At 40.9% G+C, this 20,846-nt stretch overlaps 2 protein-coding genes across 5 annotated transcripts in view; one reads left to right on the top strand and one right to left on the bottom strand.

Moving 5' to 3' along the window:
* cog5 (component of oligomeric golgi complex 5) overlaps window positions 1–4,604 on the top strand; it is a 151,666-nt gene extending 147,062 nt beyond the window's left edge. Inside the window, exons 20-22 of the mRNA XM_047389471.1 lie at window positions 3,227–3,353; window positions 3,442–3,521; window positions 4,257–4,604. Coding sequence (XP_047245427.1) covers window positions 3,227–3,353; window positions 3,442–3,521; window positions 4,257–4,383 — 334 coding nt within the window. The 3' untranslated portion in view covers window positions 4,384–4,604. The remainder of the gene's footprint in view (window positions 1–3,226; window positions 3,354–3,441; window positions 3,522–4,256) is intronic.
* ndufa5 (NADH:ubiquinone oxidoreductase subunit A5) lies at window positions 4,600–17,495 on the bottom strand. Of its 4 annotated transcripts, none has more exons than XM_047389478.1 (5): window positions 17,393–17,495; window positions 6,727–6,771; window positions 6,521–6,637; window positions 6,366–6,431; window positions 4,600–4,771 (listed from the first exon to the last, which is right to left on the bottom strand). In XM_047389478.1, the coding sequence occupies exons 1-5, from the start codon at window positions 17,411–17,413 to the stop codon at window positions 4,670–4,672; spliced, it is 351 nt and encodes a 116-aa protein (XP_047245434.1). In that variant the 5' UTR covers window positions 17,414–17,495; the 3' UTR covers window positions 4,600–4,669. The 4 variants fall into 4 exon arrangements, with proteins under 4 accessions (XP_047245434.1, XP_047245433.1, XP_047245431.1 ...); XM_047389477.1 differs by having other exon boundaries at window positions 6,521–6,652; window positions 17,393–17,478; XM_047389475.1 differs by lacking the exon at window positions 17,393–17,495 and adding an exon at window positions 17,229–17,386 and having other exon boundaries at window positions 6,521–6,652.
* Between the last annotated feature and the right edge of the window lie 3,351 nt (window positions 17,496–20,846).

The raw sequence follows: 20,846 nt of genomic DNA, 5'->3' as shown, positions 1-20,846 counted from the left end.
TGACCTTTGTATGTGGTAGTGGCGAGGAACTTACCCACGCATCTGACCCTTCCACCTGGGCTGTACACTGTTGGTCTGGCTTTATTCAGTTTTGGTTTTTGCTGTAGATTATTGAAAGTCGCGCGAGTCATAACTGTGGTATCCGCACCAGTGTCGATTTTAAAATCCACTGGACCACCATTTACTAGCAGTTCAATGTCGTTGTCCGAACCAGACTCCTCAATGAAGTTTGACTTTGTTGCTGCTCTTGGGAATCCTCATCTGAATCTTTAATGGCTTCAGCTCTGACTTGTTTTAGCATTTTAGTTTTACACACAACCTCGAAATGTCCCATTTTGTTACACTTTCTGCATCTCTTATTTCGGGCTGGGCAGTTTTCTTTCTTGCCATGCATTCTATTGCATCTCTGACAGTTCTGTCTGTTCTCACCATATTTCTGCGCTTGTGGCTGCCGCGTTTCATCGTAGCTGCTCTTTGTGCTGCTGAAATGTTTCTGTCTCACCTTGTTTACTGTAGTTTCCACGTGCTCTGCACTTTACTGCTTCACTTGTTTGCTCTGACGTGCAAGCTGGATAGCTCTTTCTAGAGTCAGGTCCGCTTCTAGTTGGAGTTTCTGCGAAACCTCTTTATCCATTATTCCAATGACGGTCCGGTCCTGAATCTGCTCGTCCTTCCCCGTGCCGAACTCGCAGTGCTGTGTGAGCTCATATAGGCTCCGCACAAATCTTCAACCGTCTCACCGGCCCTCTGGCTTCTTTTGTGAAAACAGGCTGGGTCATGGATGACGTTTCTTTTTGGAACGAAGTGTTCATCAAACGTCTGTATCACTAGAGCGAAATCATACTCTGGATTTGGCATTTGCAGCAGGAAACACAGAAGAGCTGTAAATAGGTCGACCCCATAGAGTACAGAAGCGAATTTACCTGCACCTTACTGCTCTCTCTGTCGAGTTTTGACGCGACTCTGAAGCAGGAGAATCTCTGCCGCCATGTCGGCCACTCTGCTGGCCGGGCAAAATCAAATGGCTCCAGAGGTCCAAACTTTGCCATTGTGCTCTCAAAGTAGGCGTTTAGGTCCTTAATTCTGACACCATATCATGATATGAGGAAAGATGGGAGGTAAACATCTGTGGGAAAACTCTCCTTTATTTGCACAGCACCAGGTAACAACATGTAACTACACCAGTCTCTTGCCATAGCACCAGTGTTTGTTTGAAAGTTAATTTCAAAGTTATGAGCTACTGACTGCCCAGAATCAATGTTGAGCCTGGAAAACCAGTAAAAATATATATATTGTTGGCTTGGTGTCTAAAGCTTACATAGTTTTTATTATTCAGATTTGATGCTTGATTACATTCATAGTTGTAATTGGTTTTTGCTCAAAACGTAACCTGCAGCAGTGAATTGTGGGTAATATACTTTGGCAGAGTCCACTTATATGTGCACTTAGCCGAAGTGTGGTTCGAGGGCACAAAGGGGCTGGGGCAAAAGACCATTTTGGAGAGTTGGGACACACTTCGCACTCGAACCGATTAACAAGAATGCGCAATTGAGGGACACAAGGGTGGAAGTGTGAGTATTGGGACAGCCTCTTCTCTCCCTGTCTCCCCCTCAAAAACACACCCACACACAGGTCCATGTTTTACTATCTTTTTGAGGACTTTGCATTGACCACCATTCATTTTCACTAATTTCTATGGCCTAAACCTTACCCTACCCCTAAGCCTTTGACCGTCTTCATAGAAGGCTACTACATGGCGGCCATTTTGTTTTGGGTACTTAAATAGCATGTACTGCTGTTACAACACCTTGACAACAGTGATTAATCTTAAAGGCAATTTCTTAGACGTTTGCATATGCGCATTATAGACGGGCTAAGTTAATGTTAGACAACATGTTAGTGTTAGCATTTAGGCTAAAATTCACTTATAAGGGTAAACTAACATTGAATGGAGTGAGATAATGTTATCCAACATACTTTTGTTTTTTGAGGTAACTTTAGCTTGTTAATGTGTTTTCTAGCTGATAGTCTTCCTCTTTGAACAGATCAGAGAACTGTTTTTCTTTGCTAATGTTTCTGCTGTTTCTGCTAATTTATCAGATTTCAGGGGATTTTATGCTGCCGACTTAAGCTTCTTTCTGCTAGCCCTCAGTAGAGGAATTGAGCGTTTGTTATCTGCTAATTGACTGAATTTCAGTCGAAATTCTGCTGTCAACAAAATATCTTTCAGCAGAGGAGTTTAGCATTTCTGTTTTCTGCTAATTGATTACATTCCAGCAAATTTTCTCCAGTCGACTTTAACTTGTTCTGCCCGCTTTCAGCTAAAGAATTCAGCTTACAGCACTTACACTGCATTTTTGCAGGAAATGCAATTTTTTGTAGTTTATCTTATTGTGGAAGATGGCAAAAAAGACAAGAAGTGCATATCAAGTCTCAACTTTAACCAGGGGGATTGGTGGGGCATGGTAGTTCCGGTGATGGTCCTCCTGGGGCTCCCGTGCTCTGGGGGGCCTTTGAATGTGTGTGGCTTTGATCTCCTCCGTGTCTGTCTCTGGTCCTGGGGGCCTGCTATTGAATAATCATATGGAGAAACCTTATACACAAGCACGCTCACACATTCACCCAGTTGTTTGGATTCAGGTGTTTACAGACACAGATATACTCTATATTGAGCCACTAAATACATCTTGTATTAATTAGTACCGTGTACTGTTCAGTAACGTTGATGTTTTATATGTTTTGTTTGTCCCTGTGGTTTTTATCTCTGTCTTTCTGCAGGTGTCGAATCAGTCTTCTAGGGTGTTATCTCGTATTTTCGTCATCCTTCTTTCTCTCCTCTGTTCTTATCTCCTTTTCTCCCTTTTAATGTTTTGCCGTTTTCTCTCTTGGTTATTTTTTTCCCTAAATTTCTAAAAAAGTTGATACATATCCACTTGATACATATAACAAGCAGAACATTATGGTAAAAGACGTAAAGCTTCATTGTGGAAGTAAATCTATTGGGCTTCTTCTTGGCACTCAGACAACAATTATAGGTGCTACTCTGCTGGACAGTGCATGTTATAAAAAAAAAAACATAAAATAAACTGGAGTCTGTCCCTCATTCAGAAGGCTGAAGGTCAAATCTGATCCATCGCACGAGTCCTGACTTGTCATTGGGGGAATAACAGAAAAAAAACACATTGGATGTGTGTGTTAATAATACACGTGGTGTGTTGTGTTTCAGGCCTCTGCTGTTTCAGACCAGTGAACTGATAGCTAGCAGTCCTGCTCTAGGTGATCTGATCCCCTACAGCACTGTGCTCCACTTCCTCTTCACCAGAGCACCGCCTGAGCTCAAATCACCTCACCAGGTCTGGATACACACACACACAAATCTCCTAAGGAGCTTGCGATGCAAAGGTTTTGAATAGTGCAGAACTTTGCTTTGCTGATCCACAGAGAGCAGAGTGGTCCATCGCACGTTACTCCCAGTGGCTAGATAATCACCCCTCTGAGAGAGATCGACTGGCCCTCATCAGGTGTGCGCCATCTCATGTTTTCCCATCACACAGCTGCCCATCTGTCAGACTCATTTTATCCATATAGTCTCACTGTTTGTAATTGTGAGCAATGATTGACCTCTAGTGTTGAATCATCTAACTTTAACTAGGATTTCATTGAACTGTTGAACTGATACGTCCTCACAGCTGCAGCACTTCCACAGAGTTCCTCCAGTCAGAAATTTCCTTTTATTTTCCAGGATGTTAAAACAATGTCATATATAGACTGTATTTTCTGTCCCATTGTCGAAATTTTCTACCTATCCATTGCTTCAGTCCAAACTCAGCTTATTCAGTTTTTCAACTTTGTTTTCCAGAGGAACCAGAGAAGAGCTCTGGTAAAAACCAAACATCATGTGAAGATACTGTATCTTTAGAATTAAGATATCCAGACTTTGGGAGTTCCTGCCATACCTGTATTGGCACAGCTGTTTTCATGAGGTTGTGCCAGCTAAAGTGTAAATATGAAAAATCTTTAAGGTAGTTTATTGTAGCTATATGCCTAAAACTAATAAATTAAATGGTCACAGCAGCATGTCACAGCAGTAACAACAACCTGTATTATGTTTACTTGTAAAGGTACTCATCTTTAAAAGGTTAGCTGTAGTAAGAACTTTCTTTCAAAGTAATAAATAACTGGAGCTTTGTTTTTCTTGTTGTAGCCATGGTTCTGAGCGATGTGAAGATACTGATTACGTTGTCTCCTTTCCACAGGGGAGCCCTGGAGGCCTACGTGCAGCTGATCAGAGCTCGGCAGGGAAAAGAGTTTGCCCCCATGTATCCCATCATGCTGCAGCTTTTACAGAGGGCCACCAGTGGCGCTCAGGGGCCCAAAGCCTGAAGGACTCAGCTGTGGGTGCGATGCTGTCAGAACCAGAATTTTCTTCCTTATGAGTGACTTGTGAGTGGATTGAGTGGAATAAGTGGATTGCGTAAGTTTACCCAACAGGTTTCAGTCCACAGGAGGTACTGTTGTTTCCATGTAGAAACTGGGTCTAGTCATCATGATGGATCCAATTATGTTTGTGAGTGAACTTAAGAATAAAGGAACAAATGCTTGCAGTAGTTTTCTTTATTAGGAGCAGATCCTACAAACACACACAAACAGGTTGACAGATGCACTAAATTCAGATGGGCCACTTCCACTGGTTGGGTGGAGGCTCCTCCACCATTGGCTCCCATGGTTTCCAGTTAGCCATCTTCCTGGACAGAGCCAGCTCACTCTCCGCCTGCAATACAGGACACGATCCGTCAACAACATCTCCGAGTTGTATGACATGCCATCAGACAGGCCTAGATGAATAAATCCAGCTCATTGCTAAATTCACTGTTGCAATAAAGCCCACTGAATGTACCTTCCCAATTTCTACCAGATTTGATTTTCAAGATTTTCTTTCTTCTGATCGTAGTGGCACTGATTCAGATTTTTTGTCATTTGTAAATTCTTTCACCTGTGTTACTTTGACAAAACCCTTCTTTTAAAGACGGCCATAAAAAATTTATATATTTATGTTCCCATTTCTTTTTATAAAAGCCATTACTAACTTCCATCTTCACCATACATAACAAATATTCAGAAACGTTCAGAATGTTTTACTTTTTTAATCTTTGTTTTAGGGATTTAAGTGGAAAGCTGGTTTAATTTAGCAGCCTAACCTTATGGCTTTGTAAAACATACCTGCAATAAACTCTTTTCATGGTACACTTGCTACTTAGCTGTCCAGCCGCCATTGCTGGAGAAACAAATGACATACTACATCTTGATTTAGAAAAACAAGTAGAGCAAAAAATATGTAGTGTTTTGCATCTTCTGGCTTTTCTGAGAGGTTGGTTTCGAGGATTCCCCTGTTGAAGTCAGTATTCTTCTAACAGGTTCTAACATGCTGCTACAGTGAAGGAACTCTGCATGATTGAGACCTTTTGTGCACATCATTTTTTCTTCCAATTTCAACTAGAAATGATTAGTCTGTGATCCAGGATGTGTTCGGACCTTATCTGCTTCCCTTTAACTCAGCGGAAGCTTGTTTTCCTTTCTTTAAATGTTTATAATGGTTCTGATTTGACTTGTCTGGTAGCAAACTGATGGTTCCAGTAACAAAAAACTCACTATAAAAACTTGTTTATCCCCTCAGCTGTGCTCATTCTGAACAAGGAATACCTTAGACACATGTGGATTAGATATAAATTAGCTACATTGTTTTAATGGAGACCATACAATAAAATACACTATCTCAAAATGGTGATGAACTTTAAAGTTTTCAAGAAATTGACATCTTCCTTGGTCTACCTAGCTGTTTACCTTTTACAACCTGAACATTTTGTTTGGACTTGTTCCTTGCTTGGAGCCAACAGTCTTGGGTCAACCAGCAACATTTGCCGCCTTTTGTTTGCTTGCAGCTGTGTGGTTAAAGCCATGTTTCCAATCACTCAGCCAGCTGCAACAACTCATTCTAATCTCAGACCCATTCACAGAATGACACTTGCAGGTAGTTGTTGTAGAACCTGAATACAGGGTTTGGTTCATGATTGCCTATTTTTTCCTTTACATGATCTGAAAACAGTGCCATTTATTAGAACAATGTTAACAGCTAACTAAACATCCTCCCACAGTAGTCACTCCATAGTTACTAGGTCTGGCATCTTGTTGACCTGCTGACTCACTCACCTCTCTAGTTAATAACCAGAGGAGTGAGTGATGTTGGTTATTAACATTGTACTTTGTGATGTATTATAGGTTCAGCTGTGCAGACTTACACTAAAACACCGTTTGTTCAGTATGAGTGCTGTAAGTTACTGATAGAAACTTGCATACTTCTGCCCTACCTGAAAGATGACTTCTTCAATCTGTCCACCATTTATTTTCTTCTCTAGCTTCTCAACATCTGGCTCCTGTGAACAGAAACTTTAAGCTAATCAAGGCTTCATCTTCAATTTGAATAACATATCTGACATACTGAAATCTGCCTGTTTACACTGACCGTTTTGACATGGTCAAAGCGCTCCTTAACCAGTTGCTCTGTGTACCTCCTGTAGACGGCGTCCTGTGGCATTGTCTGCAGTGATGCCAAGATCTTTGAGTAAAGAATCCGCAGACGCTGAGAGAGGAAAACCTGTGAGTTAATAGTTTCAGCTGGTAATTGACAAACTGTAGTCTGCTGTCGTGTGCAGCATGGTTTTTGCTTACCTCATGAGGATTCTGGGAGACTGCGAGGCCAACCAGCCCGGTGGTCTGGAATGGAACAGGAGAGATGCTGTAAATGGGTCACATATGGTTCTACAAACCCACAAACATCCACCATCCCCTGCAGGTGCCGTACTAACAGAATATTTGCCATTTTTGACTGTTTTATTTTAAACGGTGATGGAAAAAGCTGAAGGCCATCTGTCATTTTGACAGATTGCAATTCACACCCCTGACCACTTGATGGCAAGTTAGTATACTAGCCATTTTCTCACTTGATGCATGACCTCGTTGGCTTCGCTTGCGAAAATGTCATGGCAGCAGAGTGTCCAAAATTTTTTTCAAAGTCCAAAACTTCATGACAATAGCCTCTGCGGCACATGAGTATTTGATTATGCACAAGCAGCTGTCCAATTCAGGCCCATTCATATTTTAAGTGCAATCATTTATTTCATTGTTTATTTGTAGTTACTGGGACCACAGTCAGTGTTTTTTGTTACTGTGGAGAAAAAGTTACATTTATTCATCCGGTTGATGTGGATTTTCTGTTCAGCTCGTTTGGACTGAATATTAATTAAAAATGAATTAAAATGAATAATATTGAGTGTTTAATTATCATTTTAAAAAATAAAGTGACACGTAAAAATAGATTATGAGAGGATTCTTTTGACCCGGACAGTCAAAATGACCGACAACAGAAAAGTCTAGCGGAACCTCTGATCTCCTGCAGCCATGTCAACTTTGACTGGGTGCAACATTGAACTGTTATTTTTGAGCAGCTGAGGGGTTTGTGCAAAATATAACTGTCCTATTTAACCAAATTTATTGACATTCAGCTATGTACAGAAATGGGTACCTAATTATGGATGGGTTAGAGGTGGATTTATTGCAATACTTCAATTTCAAATGTTAGATCTTACATAGTTTCATTATTTTTAATTATGTCATAGGGTTAGCGGGTTAATCATGGCCCCAGTCATCTCTAAAATGACAGGTAGTAATCCAGAGCTAAAATCAATGCTTGACAAACTGTCCAACAGTTGGTCATACAGAACCTATTCTGGATGTAGTACACGCTTTTCCTGAGAAGTATCCAAAGAGAAATGTATTTTAATTCAGTTCAATTTATTTTTTTTATATAGCACCAATTCTCAACACATGTCATCTCAAGGCACTTTACAAAGTCAATTCAAGTACATACATTCCAATTAAACCTAACTATCAAACAGTGCAGTTGGATTCAGTTTATTATTCAAATTGGTTTAAAAGTTTTTCTATCTAAGGAAACCCAGAAGATTGAACAGAGTCAGTGACTTGCAGCATTAACTCCTCCTGGATGAGCATGTAGCGACAGTGATTGCTGCAATCCCTCATACTGAGCATGCATGTAGCAATAGTGGAGAGGAAAACTCCCTTTAAAGAGGAAGAAACCTCCAGCAGAACCAGGCTCAGTGTGAGCAGCCATCTGCCATGACCAACTGGGGGTTTGAGAGAATAGATCAGAGACTAAAAAGAACACAGAAGCACTAATCCAGTAGTACTTTCTATAGGAAAGAGAAGTGAAACAAACTATGAATTAACACATGTGGAATTATATACTGAACAAAAAAGTATGAAACAACTGAAAATATGTCTTATATTCTGGGTTCTTCAAAGTAGCCACCTTTTGCTTTGATTACTGCTCCGCACACTCTTGGCATTCTGTTGATGAGCTTCAAGAGGTAGTCACCTGAAATGGTTTTCCAACAGTCTTGAAGGAGTTCCCAGAGATGCTTAGCACTTGTTGGCCCTTTTGCCTTCACTCTGCGGTCCAGTTCACCCCAAACCATCTCGATTGGGTTCAGGTCCGATGACTGTGGAGGCCAGGTCATCTGGCGCAGCACCCCATCACTCTCCTTCTTGGTCTAATAGCCCTTACACAGCCTGGAGGTGTATTTGGGGTCATTGTCCTGTTGAAAAATAAATGATGGTCCAACTAAACGCAAAACGGATGGAATAGCATGCCGCTGCAAGATGCTGTGGTAGCCATGCTGGTTCAGTATGCATTCAATTTTGAATAAATCCCCAACAGTGTCACCAGCAAAGCACCCCCACCCCATCACACCTCCTCCTCCATGCTTCACGGTGGGAACCAGGCATGTAGAGTCCATCCGTTCACCTTTTCTGCACCGCACAAAGACACGGTGGTTGGAACCAAAGATCTCAAACTTGGACTCATCAGACCAAAGCACAGATTTCCACTGGTCTAATGTCCATTCCTTGTGTTCTTTAGCCCAAACAAGTCTCTTCTGCTTGTTGCCTGTCCTCAGCAGTGGTTTCCTAACAGCTATTTTACCATGAAGGCCTGATTCACACAGTCTCCTCTTAACAGTTGTTCTAGAGATCTGTCTGCTGCTAGAACTCTGTGTGGCATTGACTTGTTCTCTAATCTGAGCTCCTGTTAACCTGCGATTTCTGAGGCTGGTGACTCGGATGAACTTATCGTCCGCAGCAGAGGTGACTCTTGGTCTTCCTTTCCTGGGGCGGTCCTCATTTGAGCCAGTTTCTTTGTAGCGCTTAATGGTTTTTGCGACTGCACTTGGGGACACTTTCAAAGTTTTCCCAATTGTTCGGACTGACTGACCTTCATTTCTTAAAGTACGTTTTTCTATTACTTAGCTGCTTTTTTCTTGCCATAATACAAATTCTAACAGTCTATTCAGTAGGACTATCAGCTGTGTACTGTATCCACCTCCTGCACAACACAACTGATGGTCCCAACCCCATTTATAAGGCTTGAAAGCCTACTTATTAAACCTGACAGGGCACACCTGTGAAGTGAAAACCATTTCAGGTGAATACCTCTTGAAGCTCATCAACAGAATGCCAAGAGTGTGTGTAGCAGTAATCAAAGCAAAAGGTGGCTACTTTGAAGAACCTAGAATATAAGACATATTTTCAGTTGTTTCACATTTTTGTGTTCAGTATATAATTCCACATGTGTTAATTCATAGTTTTGATGCCTTCAGTGTGAAGCTACAATATTCATAGTCATGAAAATAAAGACAACTCTTTGAATGAGAAGGTGTGTCCAAACTTTTGGTCTGTACATATATATTTTACACACACACACACCCACTAGCTAGGAGCTAAACAGTATCTCGACTAAAGTGAAAAATGGCTAAACCGAAGAATTCTAATTTAGTTCAACTTGAAGACATGGAAACCGAAACGTCAAAAGAGAAAACAGCTGTTAAAGAAATGCATTCTTACGCTTGTCCGTTAGTGAATATTGGTGAATGTAATTTGACACCCAACACACCAGCCAAACAGAAAGCTAGGAATGAGCCGACAACTCAACATGTTGAAACAACGTTATCAGAGCTACAGAACACCATAATCACAGCAGTCATTGAGAAGATCAATGAAAGAGCACACAAAACCGACAAGGCTGTACAGGTCCTTCTCAAAATATTAGCATATTGTGATAAAGTTAATTATTTTCCATAATGTAATGATAAAAATTTAACATTCATATATTTTAGATTCATTGCACACTAACTGAAATATTTCAGGTCTTTTATTGTCTTAATACGGATGATTGTGGCATACAGCTCATGAAAACCCAAAATTCCTATCTCACAAAATTAGCATATTTCATCTGACCAATAAAAGAAAAGTTTTTAATACAAAAAACGTCAACCTTCAGCCTGTGGCACTGTGGCCTGTGGCACTGCTGAGGTCTTATGGAGGCCCAGGATGCTTCGATAGCGGCCTTTAGCTCATCCAGAGTGTTGGGTCTTGAGTCTCTCAACGTTCTCTTCACAATATCCCACACATTCTCTATGGGGTTTTGGTCAGGAGAGTTGGCAGGCCAATTGAGCACAGTGATACCATGGTCAGTAAACCATTTACCAGTGGTTTTGGCACAGTGAGCAGGTGCCAGGTCATGCTGAAAAATGAAATCTTCATCTGGAAGCATGAAGTGCTCCAAAATCTCCTGATAGCTAGCTGCATTGACCCTGCCCTTGATAAAACACAGTGGACCAACACCAGCAGCTGACACAGCACCCCAGACCATCACTGACTGTGGATACTTGACACTGGACTTCTGGCATTTTGGCATTTCGTTCTCCCCAGTCTTCCTCCAGACTCTGGCACCTTGATTTCCGAATGACATGCAGAATTTGCTTTCATCTGAAAAAAGTACTTTGGACCACTGAGCAACAGTCCAGTGCTGCTTCTCTGTAGCCCAGGTCAGGTGCTTCTGCCGCTGTTTCTGGTTCAAAAGTGGCTTGACCTGGGGAATGCGGCACCTGTAGCCCATTTCCTGCACACGCCTGTGCATGGTGGCTTTGGATGTTTCTACTCCAGACTCAGTCCACTGCTTCCGCAGGTCCCCCAAGGTCTGGAATCGGCCCTTCTCCACAATCTTCCTCAGGGTCCGTTCACCTCTTCTCGTTGTACAGCGTTTTCTGCCACATTTTTCCTTCCCACAGACTTCCCACTGAGGTACCTTGATACAGCACTCTGGGAACAGCCTATTCGTTCAGAAATTTCTTTCTGTCTTACCCTCTTGCTTGAGGGTGTCAATAGTGGCCTTCTGGACAGCAGTCAGGTCGGCAGTCTTACCCATGATTGGGGTTTTGAGTGATGAACCAGGCTGGGAGTTTTAAAGGCCTCAGGAATCTTTTGCAGGTGTTTAGTTAACTCGTTGATTCAGATGATTGGGTTCATAGCTCGTTTAGAGACCCTTTTAATGATATGCTAATTTTGTGAGATAGGAATTTGGGGTTTTCATGAGCTGTATGCCAAAATCATCCGTATTAAGACAATAAAAGACCTGAAATATTTCAGTTAGTGTGCAATAAATCTAAAATATATGAATGTTAAATTTTCATCATTACATTATGGAAAATAATGAACTTTATCACAATATGCTAATATTTTGAGAAGGACCTGTACATTACAACACTGCCCAAATTGATTACTTTAAAAAGTCACTGGAATTCTGCTCTGAAAAAACAAAATACCACACTACAAGAACGCTGCAAGGTCCTGGATCAGAAAGTATCGGAGCTGGATATCAGAATTAATGACGCGGATCGTTATAACCGCCGAATTAAGCTATGACTGTATGGTTTTCTTGAAGACAATAATATAAAAAAACAGTCCAAGATATATGTCAAGGTGTGCTGCCAGAGACCGAAGTAGGAATGGTGCTCTCAGCAATGGACGTCGTCCATCAGAATGGCAGTCCTCGACAACGTGATGGGAAAACCAAAGTTCTTCCGCGACCGGTGATCATCAGATTCCAAACCAGAATGGCTAGAGATGCGCTATGGAAGGGGTCCAAGAACAGCAGCTACCTCAAACACAACAAGCTCAGCTTTGAAGAAAACCTGACCGCTGCAGATAAAGAAATCCGAGGCAAGCTGTGGCCAGCGGTGGAGGAAGCCAGGAAGGCGGGCCAGAAAGCATATTTTGTTGGAAATAAGAGCTTTTGTTGAGGGGAAAAAAATTAAAATATGACCAAGGAAAATATGATAGTTTTGCATTGTGCTTTTGATAAGATAAAACCTCCATTCTAATCTGAGAAGGATGAGGTGACAGTCATTCTGTTGAAGTGCAAATATACAAACAAGAATCAGTTGCTTTCTAGCTTCTACGGCTGAGCTGTAGTATTTTGTTATCATTTAGTTTACCATTGTTCGTATTGGCTTATGTCTATCTCTATTTGTTCTGTTAATGCCAGGGGTATTAAGAGCCAACTTAAAAGAAAAGCTTTTTTTTTTAAATACTGCCTTAACAAAAATGCTGATTTTTATTTTATTCAGGAGACCCATGCTGCAGAAACTCACCCCTACAAAACTCAATAAAATAAAAGTGTTTTTAATAGCAGATGGAAGCATGAAGTGCTCCAAAATCTCCTGATAGCTAGCTGCATTGACCCTGCCCTTGATAAAACACAGTGGACCAACACCAGCAGCTGACACGGCAACCCAGAACATCACTGACTGTGGGTACTTGACACTGGACTTCTGGCATTTTGGCATTTCCTTCTTCCCAGTCTTCCTCCAGACTCTGGCACCTTGATTTCCGAATGACATGCAGAATTTGCTTTCATCCGAAAAAAGTACTTTGGACCACTGAGCAACAGTCCATTGCTGCTTCTCTGTAGCCCAGGTCAGGCACTTCTGCCGCTGTTTCTGGTTCAAAAGTGGCTTGACCTGGGGAATGCGGCACCTGTAGCCCATTTCCTGCACACGCCTGTGCACGGTGGCTCTGGATGTTTCTACTCCAGACTCAGTCCACTGCTTCCGCAGGTCCCCCAAGGTATGGAATCGGCCCTTCTCCACAATCTTCCTCAGGGTCCGGTCACCTCTTCTCGTTGTGCAGCGTTTTCTGCCACACTTTTTCCTTCCCACAGACTTCCCACTGAGGTGTCTTGATACAGCACTCTGGGAACAGCCTATTCGTTCAGAAATTTCTTTCTGTGTCTTACCCTCTTGCTTGAGGGTGTCAATAGTGGCCTTCTGGACAGCAGTCAGGTCGGCAGTCTTACCCATGATTGGGGTTTTGAATGATGAACCACGCTGGGAGTTTTAAAGGCCTCAGGAATCTTTTGCAGGTGTTTAGAGTTAACTCGTTGATTCAGATGATTAGGTTCATAGCTCGTTTAGAGACCCTTTTAATGATATGCTAATTTTGTGAGATAGGAATTTTGGATTTTCATGAGCTGTATGCCAAAATCATCCGTATTAAGACAATAAAAGACCTGAAATATTTCAGTTAGTGTGCAATGAATCTAAAATATATGAATGTTAAATTTTCATCATTACATTATGGAAAATAATGAACTTCATCACAATATGCTAATATTTTGAGAAGGACCTGTATTTGATTTGGAGTTTGTCCATTTCTTCTTGTGAATGTGGAATTTTCCAAAGAGGAGTAGAAGTTGGGTGAAGTAGATCAAATCTTTATCCATGTCCTCATCATCAAAACATAGTATAATGTCTTTTTCTGTAAGTTGAATTGTCTGTCCAGTTTTCAGTCTTATAAGTTGTTGTACCTCTACCCAGAACGTCATTCCATGAGTACATTGGTAAAATAAATGAGAAATTGTCTCCATATGTTGTTCACAGAATGTACAAGAGTTGTCAATTTTAAGTTTAAATCTTTCCAGTGTTTTTTTAGCAGGATATATATTATGAATAATTTTATATGTAACCTCCTTAACTTTATTAGTTATGCAAAATTTCTCTCCATTTAACCAAATTTGCTTCCAGTTAATTTTCCCAAATACAGAAGACTAAAAAAATCTACCAAGAGGTAAAGTAACCTCCTGTAAACATGTTCTTATTAGTTTGTTGGAACAAACCTTTTTACTGACCTCTACGTTACCAAGCCATTATAGGGTTTCTAAGCTTGTCTCCAACTGAAATAACAGGTTTGGTTCCTTTAAATAGCTATATCGAAGTGTTAGGTAGTGCATCAGAAACTACAGCGTACTCTTTAGGTGTTGCAGGTATATTAAATCTGGTCAGAAATTCAATGTATGACAAAAAGGTTCCATTATCATTTAAGAGTTGTTGGGCAAGCGCAGTTCCATTACCCATCCAGTTTTTATAGTAAAGTGACTTATTCTTATACAGAATATTCCCACTGTTCCAAATGTAATAAGTTGTTGGTGAGAAGTTATGCTTGTAAGCGAGTTTTAAAGCAAGGAGAGCTTGTTGGTGAAACCTGGATAACTTAATGGGTAACTTTTCAATTTTATAATCACATTTTAATAAGAATTGGAGTCCACCCTCCTGATTAAAAATATGGTTGGGGAAAGTATTTCAAACCGTATCATTCCCTTTTAAGTAGGTTGGTTAACCATTTAAGTTTAAAGGAATTATTTAGCATTTCAAATTTCAGAACGTCTAATCCGCCAACATTTTTGATATTGCAAAGAATATCTTTTTAAGTAATGACATTTATGTTTCCATATAAAGTCAAATAGAATTTTATCTAACTTTTTGCACACCTCCTTTGGCATTTCTAGTGATAAGGATGTATAGGTCCTTCTCAAAATATTAGCATATTGTGATAAAGTTCATTATTTTCCATAATGTAATGATGAAAATTTAACATTCATATATTTTAGATTCATTGCACACTAACTGAAATATTTCAGGTCTTTTATTGTCTTAATACGGATGATTTTGGCATACAGCTCATGAAAATCCAAAATTCCTATCTCACAAAATTAGCATGTCATTAAAAGGGTCTCTAAACGAGCTATGAACCTAATCATCTGAATCAACGAGTTAACTCTAAACACCTGCAAAAGATTCCTGAGGCCTTTAAAACTCCCAGCGTGGTTCATCATTCAAAACCCCAATCATGGGTAAGACTGCCGACCTGACTGCTGTCCAGAAGGCCACTATTGACACCCTCAAGCAAGAGGGTAAGACACAGAAAGAAATTTCTGAACGAATAGGCTGTTCCCAGAGTGCTGTATCAAGGCACCTCAGTGGGAAGTCTGTGGGAAGGAAAAAGTGTGGCAGAAAACGCTGCACAACGAGAAGAGGTGACCGGACCCTGAGGAAGATTGTGGAGAAGGGCCGATTCCATACCTTGGGGGACCTGCGGAAGCAGTGGACTGAGTCTGGAGTAGAAACATCCAGAGCCACCGTGCACAGGCGTGTGCAGGAAATGGGCTACAGGTGCCGCATTCCCCAGGTCAAGCCACTTTTGAACCAGAAACAGCGGCAGAAGTGCCTGACCTGGGCTACAGAGAAGCAGCAATGGACTGTTGCTCAGTGGTCCAAAGTACTTTTTTCGGATGAAAGCAAATTCTGCATGTCATTCGGAAATCAAGGTGCCAGAGTCTGGAGGAAGACTGGGAAGAAGGAAATGCCAAAATGCCAGAAGTCCAGTGTCAAGTACCCACAGTCAGTGATGTTCTGGGTTGCCGTGTCAGCTGCTGGTGTTGGTCCACTGTGTTTTATCAAGGGCAGGGTCAATGCAGCTAGCTATCAGGAGATTTTGGAGCACTTCATGCTTCCATCTGCTGAAAAGCTTTATGGAGATGAAGATTTCATTTTTCAGCACAACATGGCACCTGCTCACAGTGCCAAAACCACTGGTAAATGGTTTACTGACCATGGTATCACTGTGCTCAATTGGCCTGCCAACTCTCCTGACCTGAACCCCATAGACAATCTGTGGGATATTGTGAAGAGAACGTTGAGAGACTCAAGACCCAACACTCTGGATGAGCTAAAGGCCGCTATCGAAGCATCCTGGGCCTCCATAAGACCTCAGCAGTGCCACAGGCTGATTGCCTCCATGCCACGCCGCATTGAAGCAGTCATTTCTGCCAAAGGATTCCCGACCAAGTATTGAGTGCATAACTGTACATGATTATTTGAAGGTTGACGTTTTTTGTATTAAAAACACTTTTCTTTTATTGGTCGGATGAAATATGCTAATTTTGTGAGATAGGAATTTTGGGTTTTCATAAGCTGTATGCCAAAATCATCCGTATTAAGACAATAAAAGACCTGAAATATTTCAGTTAGTGTGCAATGAATCTAAAATATATGAATGTTAAATTTTCATCATGACATTATGGAAAATAATGAACTTTATTACAATATGCTAATATTTTGAGAAGGACCTTTATATACCATTTCAACAAGAAACTCCATTCACGCTACACCACAATTGAAGGACTTGACAACAAAAAGGCAATGAAAACCATCTCAATTCTAGATAAACTTAATGTGAATTTCTGTATGTAATCTGTACATTGATCAGTTTACAACTCCATTGTTATGTTACTTAATTAGAACGGTTGCACATTCTCCGTGACTACTCCGAACGTCACCGTCGACGGACCCGCTCTCCGTCGTGTTATGTAACAATTCCAATTTGCTGTTCCATTCCTGTCAGTGTTGCTCCGGCCGGGTCAACCAATGTACCTCTCTCGCATGCTTTCTTCGGGCTCCAAATAACTTGGAGCGGACATATGTTGCATTTCAATTACAGTAATGTAGTTAATTAATATAACTTACCTTAATGCGCAACTTGTATCTTAATGCGTAATGTTTCAGATACTTTTGAACAGCATGACGCCCCCCGCAGTCCACCGCCACGACATACACACACACACATATATATACATATATTTGTGTGTGTGTGTGTACATGTCTGGGTCTGCTAAAGTTCAAACTCCAATAGGATATAGAACTTGTAAATTTATTGTTGGACTGATATCTCGGCCGGACGTGACAATGAAGCAGCAACATAAGACAAAGTAAACATAAATAATACTTCAAAGCTCACAGTCGGAAAGAGAATAAGAACTGTCTTAAATCTACTGTAGATGACGGCACAATCACAGCAATAGACTAATCTAGACTGCAATAATTTAGATTCCAGAGTCCAGAAATTACAGGGTCTCCTCGCGTCATGCAGAGAAAATAGCGCTGCAGATGTTCCTGGTTTACCACCTAACGACACAAACCCACCCTGTGAAACCTGCACCACCTTTGTCTGTCAGGTTGTCTCAGTGTAGTTAGCTTAGCTCGCCCTCGCCGCAGCCTGCCTACTGCAGGTAAGTTCACCGAGCAGCCATCACACGCTACTGCTTTCATTCCCAACAAACCAAGAGAAACCTGACCTCTACACGTACCTTCTTCAATAACCCAGCCATCTTTCACTGTAGAGATGATGCCCGATTGCGACTTCCGGCTACTGAATATGACGTCAGAGTCCGCGTATCGTCTTCTGTTCTTTACCCACAGATATAACGTTTTTTTCTTCGTTTTTTCCCATTTTATTTATAACAAACACTAAAGGTATACGTGGTGGAATTAAAATGCCAAAAATAAAGACCGGAAATTTTCAACATTTTCAAGTAAAACGCAGGATTCATATCTTTGTGCTCAAAACATGTAATGCTTGCAATCCATATTTTTCCTTTCAGAGATAGATAGATAGATAGATAGATAGATAGATAGATAGATAGATAGATAGATAGATAGATAGATAGATAGATAGATAGATAGATCTCTCAATGGATAAATTCACTTTTTACAGCAGCTCTTAGTAATGTTATGGATGTATGATTCTGTGACCTTTTCTAATCATCTCTTTGCTTCCCTAATTAAATATGTCTGCCATTGTTGCTTATCTGCTGCACCGCTCACTGCTACAACTTACACAACATAACTGTTGATATCACATAAGACGCAACACATGACACCCTTTAGGAGGGTTAAGAACAGGCATAGATAAAAGCAGGACTCGCTCCATTCTTTGCTCCTCTCGATTCATCCCTAAGATGGGCTGAGGGGGGCCCGGTACCGAAGGTGAATGTCACTCTGTATCTGTTAAATTGTATACTCTGTACACTGATCATTTCGGCATTAATCTTGATTTTATACTTAACCATTTCTCATTATTTCACAAGGTAAATACGTTGTTGGTTTTACTGGTTGAGTCTCAGAACTGGAGAGAAACAGACCCGGTGGTGCACAGGGAGGAACGAGAGTAAAAACTCCCATTTTAAAACAGTGGGGGCTCGTCCAACTGTCCAGGTTCCAAACGAGACCAACCCCGCAAGGAGGATCCCATACAGCGCCGGCGGGGGGACCGAGCCTTCAGTACAGACCGCGGTCATCTCATCAGCTAGGCAGAAATACATGGTAGACAGGCGCTTTTGCTGCAAGGCTCGGCTCTCACGTCTCTTTTTCTGGACTTCCACTGATCCAAATTTAAGTACGGAGTGACATTCACTCAGTCTATATTGTTGTGGAAAATGGTGAAAAAGATGAAGAGGTAAAAAGACGTCAGAAATAGAGAACTCATGCATGAGATAAAAAAAAAACTAATCAGTGATTTAAAGAAGAAAGGTTTGAATAAGATAGTGGATCCGGCTCGTGGAGCGGGGATCGGTTGACCTCAGGGTTGACTGATTGATTGATTTAATTGGTAAATTGATCTATATGGATTTAATCTGTGGATTGGTTGATTGATGGATGACTCAATGATCTTGACACTCTGGGAAACTTGCGTACGAAGTTAAACAAAATAAGTCCCCATCTGTTTTTACAGGCACGCTTCACGTGAAACAGTAGTATTGATGTTGTTTGAGAGTAATCAGGAAATTTCTCACAGTGGTTGAATAAGACAGAGAATTGGCTTTGGAGGATCGGAAGTTGGTTGAAACTTAGGCGTAGTAAAAGATAGTCTCCACCTGTTTTTACAGGCTTGCCTCGGTAAACAGTAGTATTGTGAATGATGATTAATGTTTTTACATAACTTGTTGTGCCATACTGTGTGAAAGAGATCGGTGGATTGAGGAAGTGTGTAGTCTGGAAACCTAGCGGTGATAACAAGGACTGCACGCTGAATCCATCCTCCGGTGGAGTGAATGTGTTCTGGTGTCTTGGAAGCCGAGCTTAGAGCGCTTTCAATTGGACCGGGAGTTCGGAACATAGCGTGTCATACGTCCCGGTCGGCCAGAACTGAGTGTTGTTTATAAAAAGCAAGTCATGGAGGCGGCCCCGTGAGAAACTGAGTATGAATGAGAGTAATACCCCTTATCCACCTTAAAACGGCAAACAGCGAATTATAAATCCAGCTGAAACCACAAAACAACAATTGGACTCTTAACAGCTGGTGCAAATACATGCAGGTTGTGGGAATATTTTGGAAATTTGTGGAGATTTCATAGGGAAATCATTTTCTCCTACTCTGTCATACAGCAGCACTGCGATTCATAAACAACAGGCGAAGAAAATCTTCCCCCGCTTTCTGTTAAAAAACTCATGAAAAAACCTAGTCTACTCAAGCATGGAGTCAGACTAGATTGAAAATTAAAGAACAGAGAGAACAGCAAGATCAGCCTTTACACTTCTGCACACAGCAGAAGCTCTTTTCTGCTGAGAGCTCTGATAAAGATTGTAACTCTACCCTGCATGTGGCTCAAGGTCCACGGGCCAAAACCGGACCACCAGAAGTTTATGTGATTCTCTAGAAGTAGAACCTTAGATATGATAACCTTTTCTCTTTCAACAGGGGGAAGTAGGAAAACAGCAGAAATCACTGTGCTGGTTCAAAGCAACAGGTCTCATTTCTCAAAAGTCATAAATTAAAGGATAATTTGAAGAATGTCACAAAATGTGTAACCGTGTGAAATCTGCAGTTAGTTTAATCAAAAGTTTCATTAAAAGCAGGGCTGGGCAGCATTCCAGTCCACAGTGCTCCATGGAAACAAATAATGATTGATTTTTCTAACATGGGAGCAGAAAACAAAGCTGAAGGAAAAGGTTCCTTCTAAAAAGGGAAAGAGGAGAAAATCACTCCATGGAAGTGCCTGAAATCATGAGTTCTGACGATAGCATTCATTTTCTCCAATAAAGATCCAGGGGAAGTTGAAAGATGAATGGGAGTAAAACGTTAATTGGTGCAGGTTTTCAAACCAGCATCTCATCGGTTAGTATGGAGAGCTAACAGAACTATGTATACAAAAAGAAAAACTGGCTAAAGTCTGCAGACACAAAATGAACCTGGATTGAAGCTCTAACTAGGTTTATTTAATCTGAGATCCTCTCCAAATGCAACAGTATATGTCAGTCTACATGAGATGATAACTTCACCTACCGCAGAAATAACATCACACTGTGTGGAAGTTTTGCTGACTGATCATAGACTGGATCTATGAAACATTATGTGCACAGACCAAATGACCCAAGACCAAATGTCCAAGGTTCTGACTGATTTATGAACCTCACTGACCTGACAATGATAACATAACACTTCTCCAAACTGGACGAACCGGACAAACAACACCTTCAAGGTGGACCCCACTAAGACCACCTTATTGATTCTTGGTGGAATAAAATAGAATTGAAGCATTCAAAACAGACCTTAGTGGAAACAAAAAGGATTATGAGTAAATTATGTGTATTATAAGGCTATAAAACAAAAATTATATTTAAATTTTTGCAAATGAAATTGCTCTGACAGATGTAAGTAAGTAAAATGTATTTGTATAGCACATTTCAGCGCCAGGGCAATTCAAAGTGCTTTACATTATAAAAACATAAAATCATTAAAATCGATCAATCAAGTACACACCA

The sequence above is a fragment of the Girardinichthys multiradiatus genome, chromosome 17 (assembly GCF_021462225.1).
Source record: "Girardinichthys multiradiatus isolate DD_20200921_A chromosome 17, DD_fGirMul_XY1, whole genome shotgun sequence".
Lineage (NCBI taxonomy): Eukaryota > Metazoa > Chordata > Actinopteri > Cyprinodontiformes > Goodeidae > Girardinichthys > Girardinichthys multiradiatus.
Note: the sequence above shows the minus strand (reverse complement) of the source record. Positions and strands in the feature narration are given on the sequence as shown.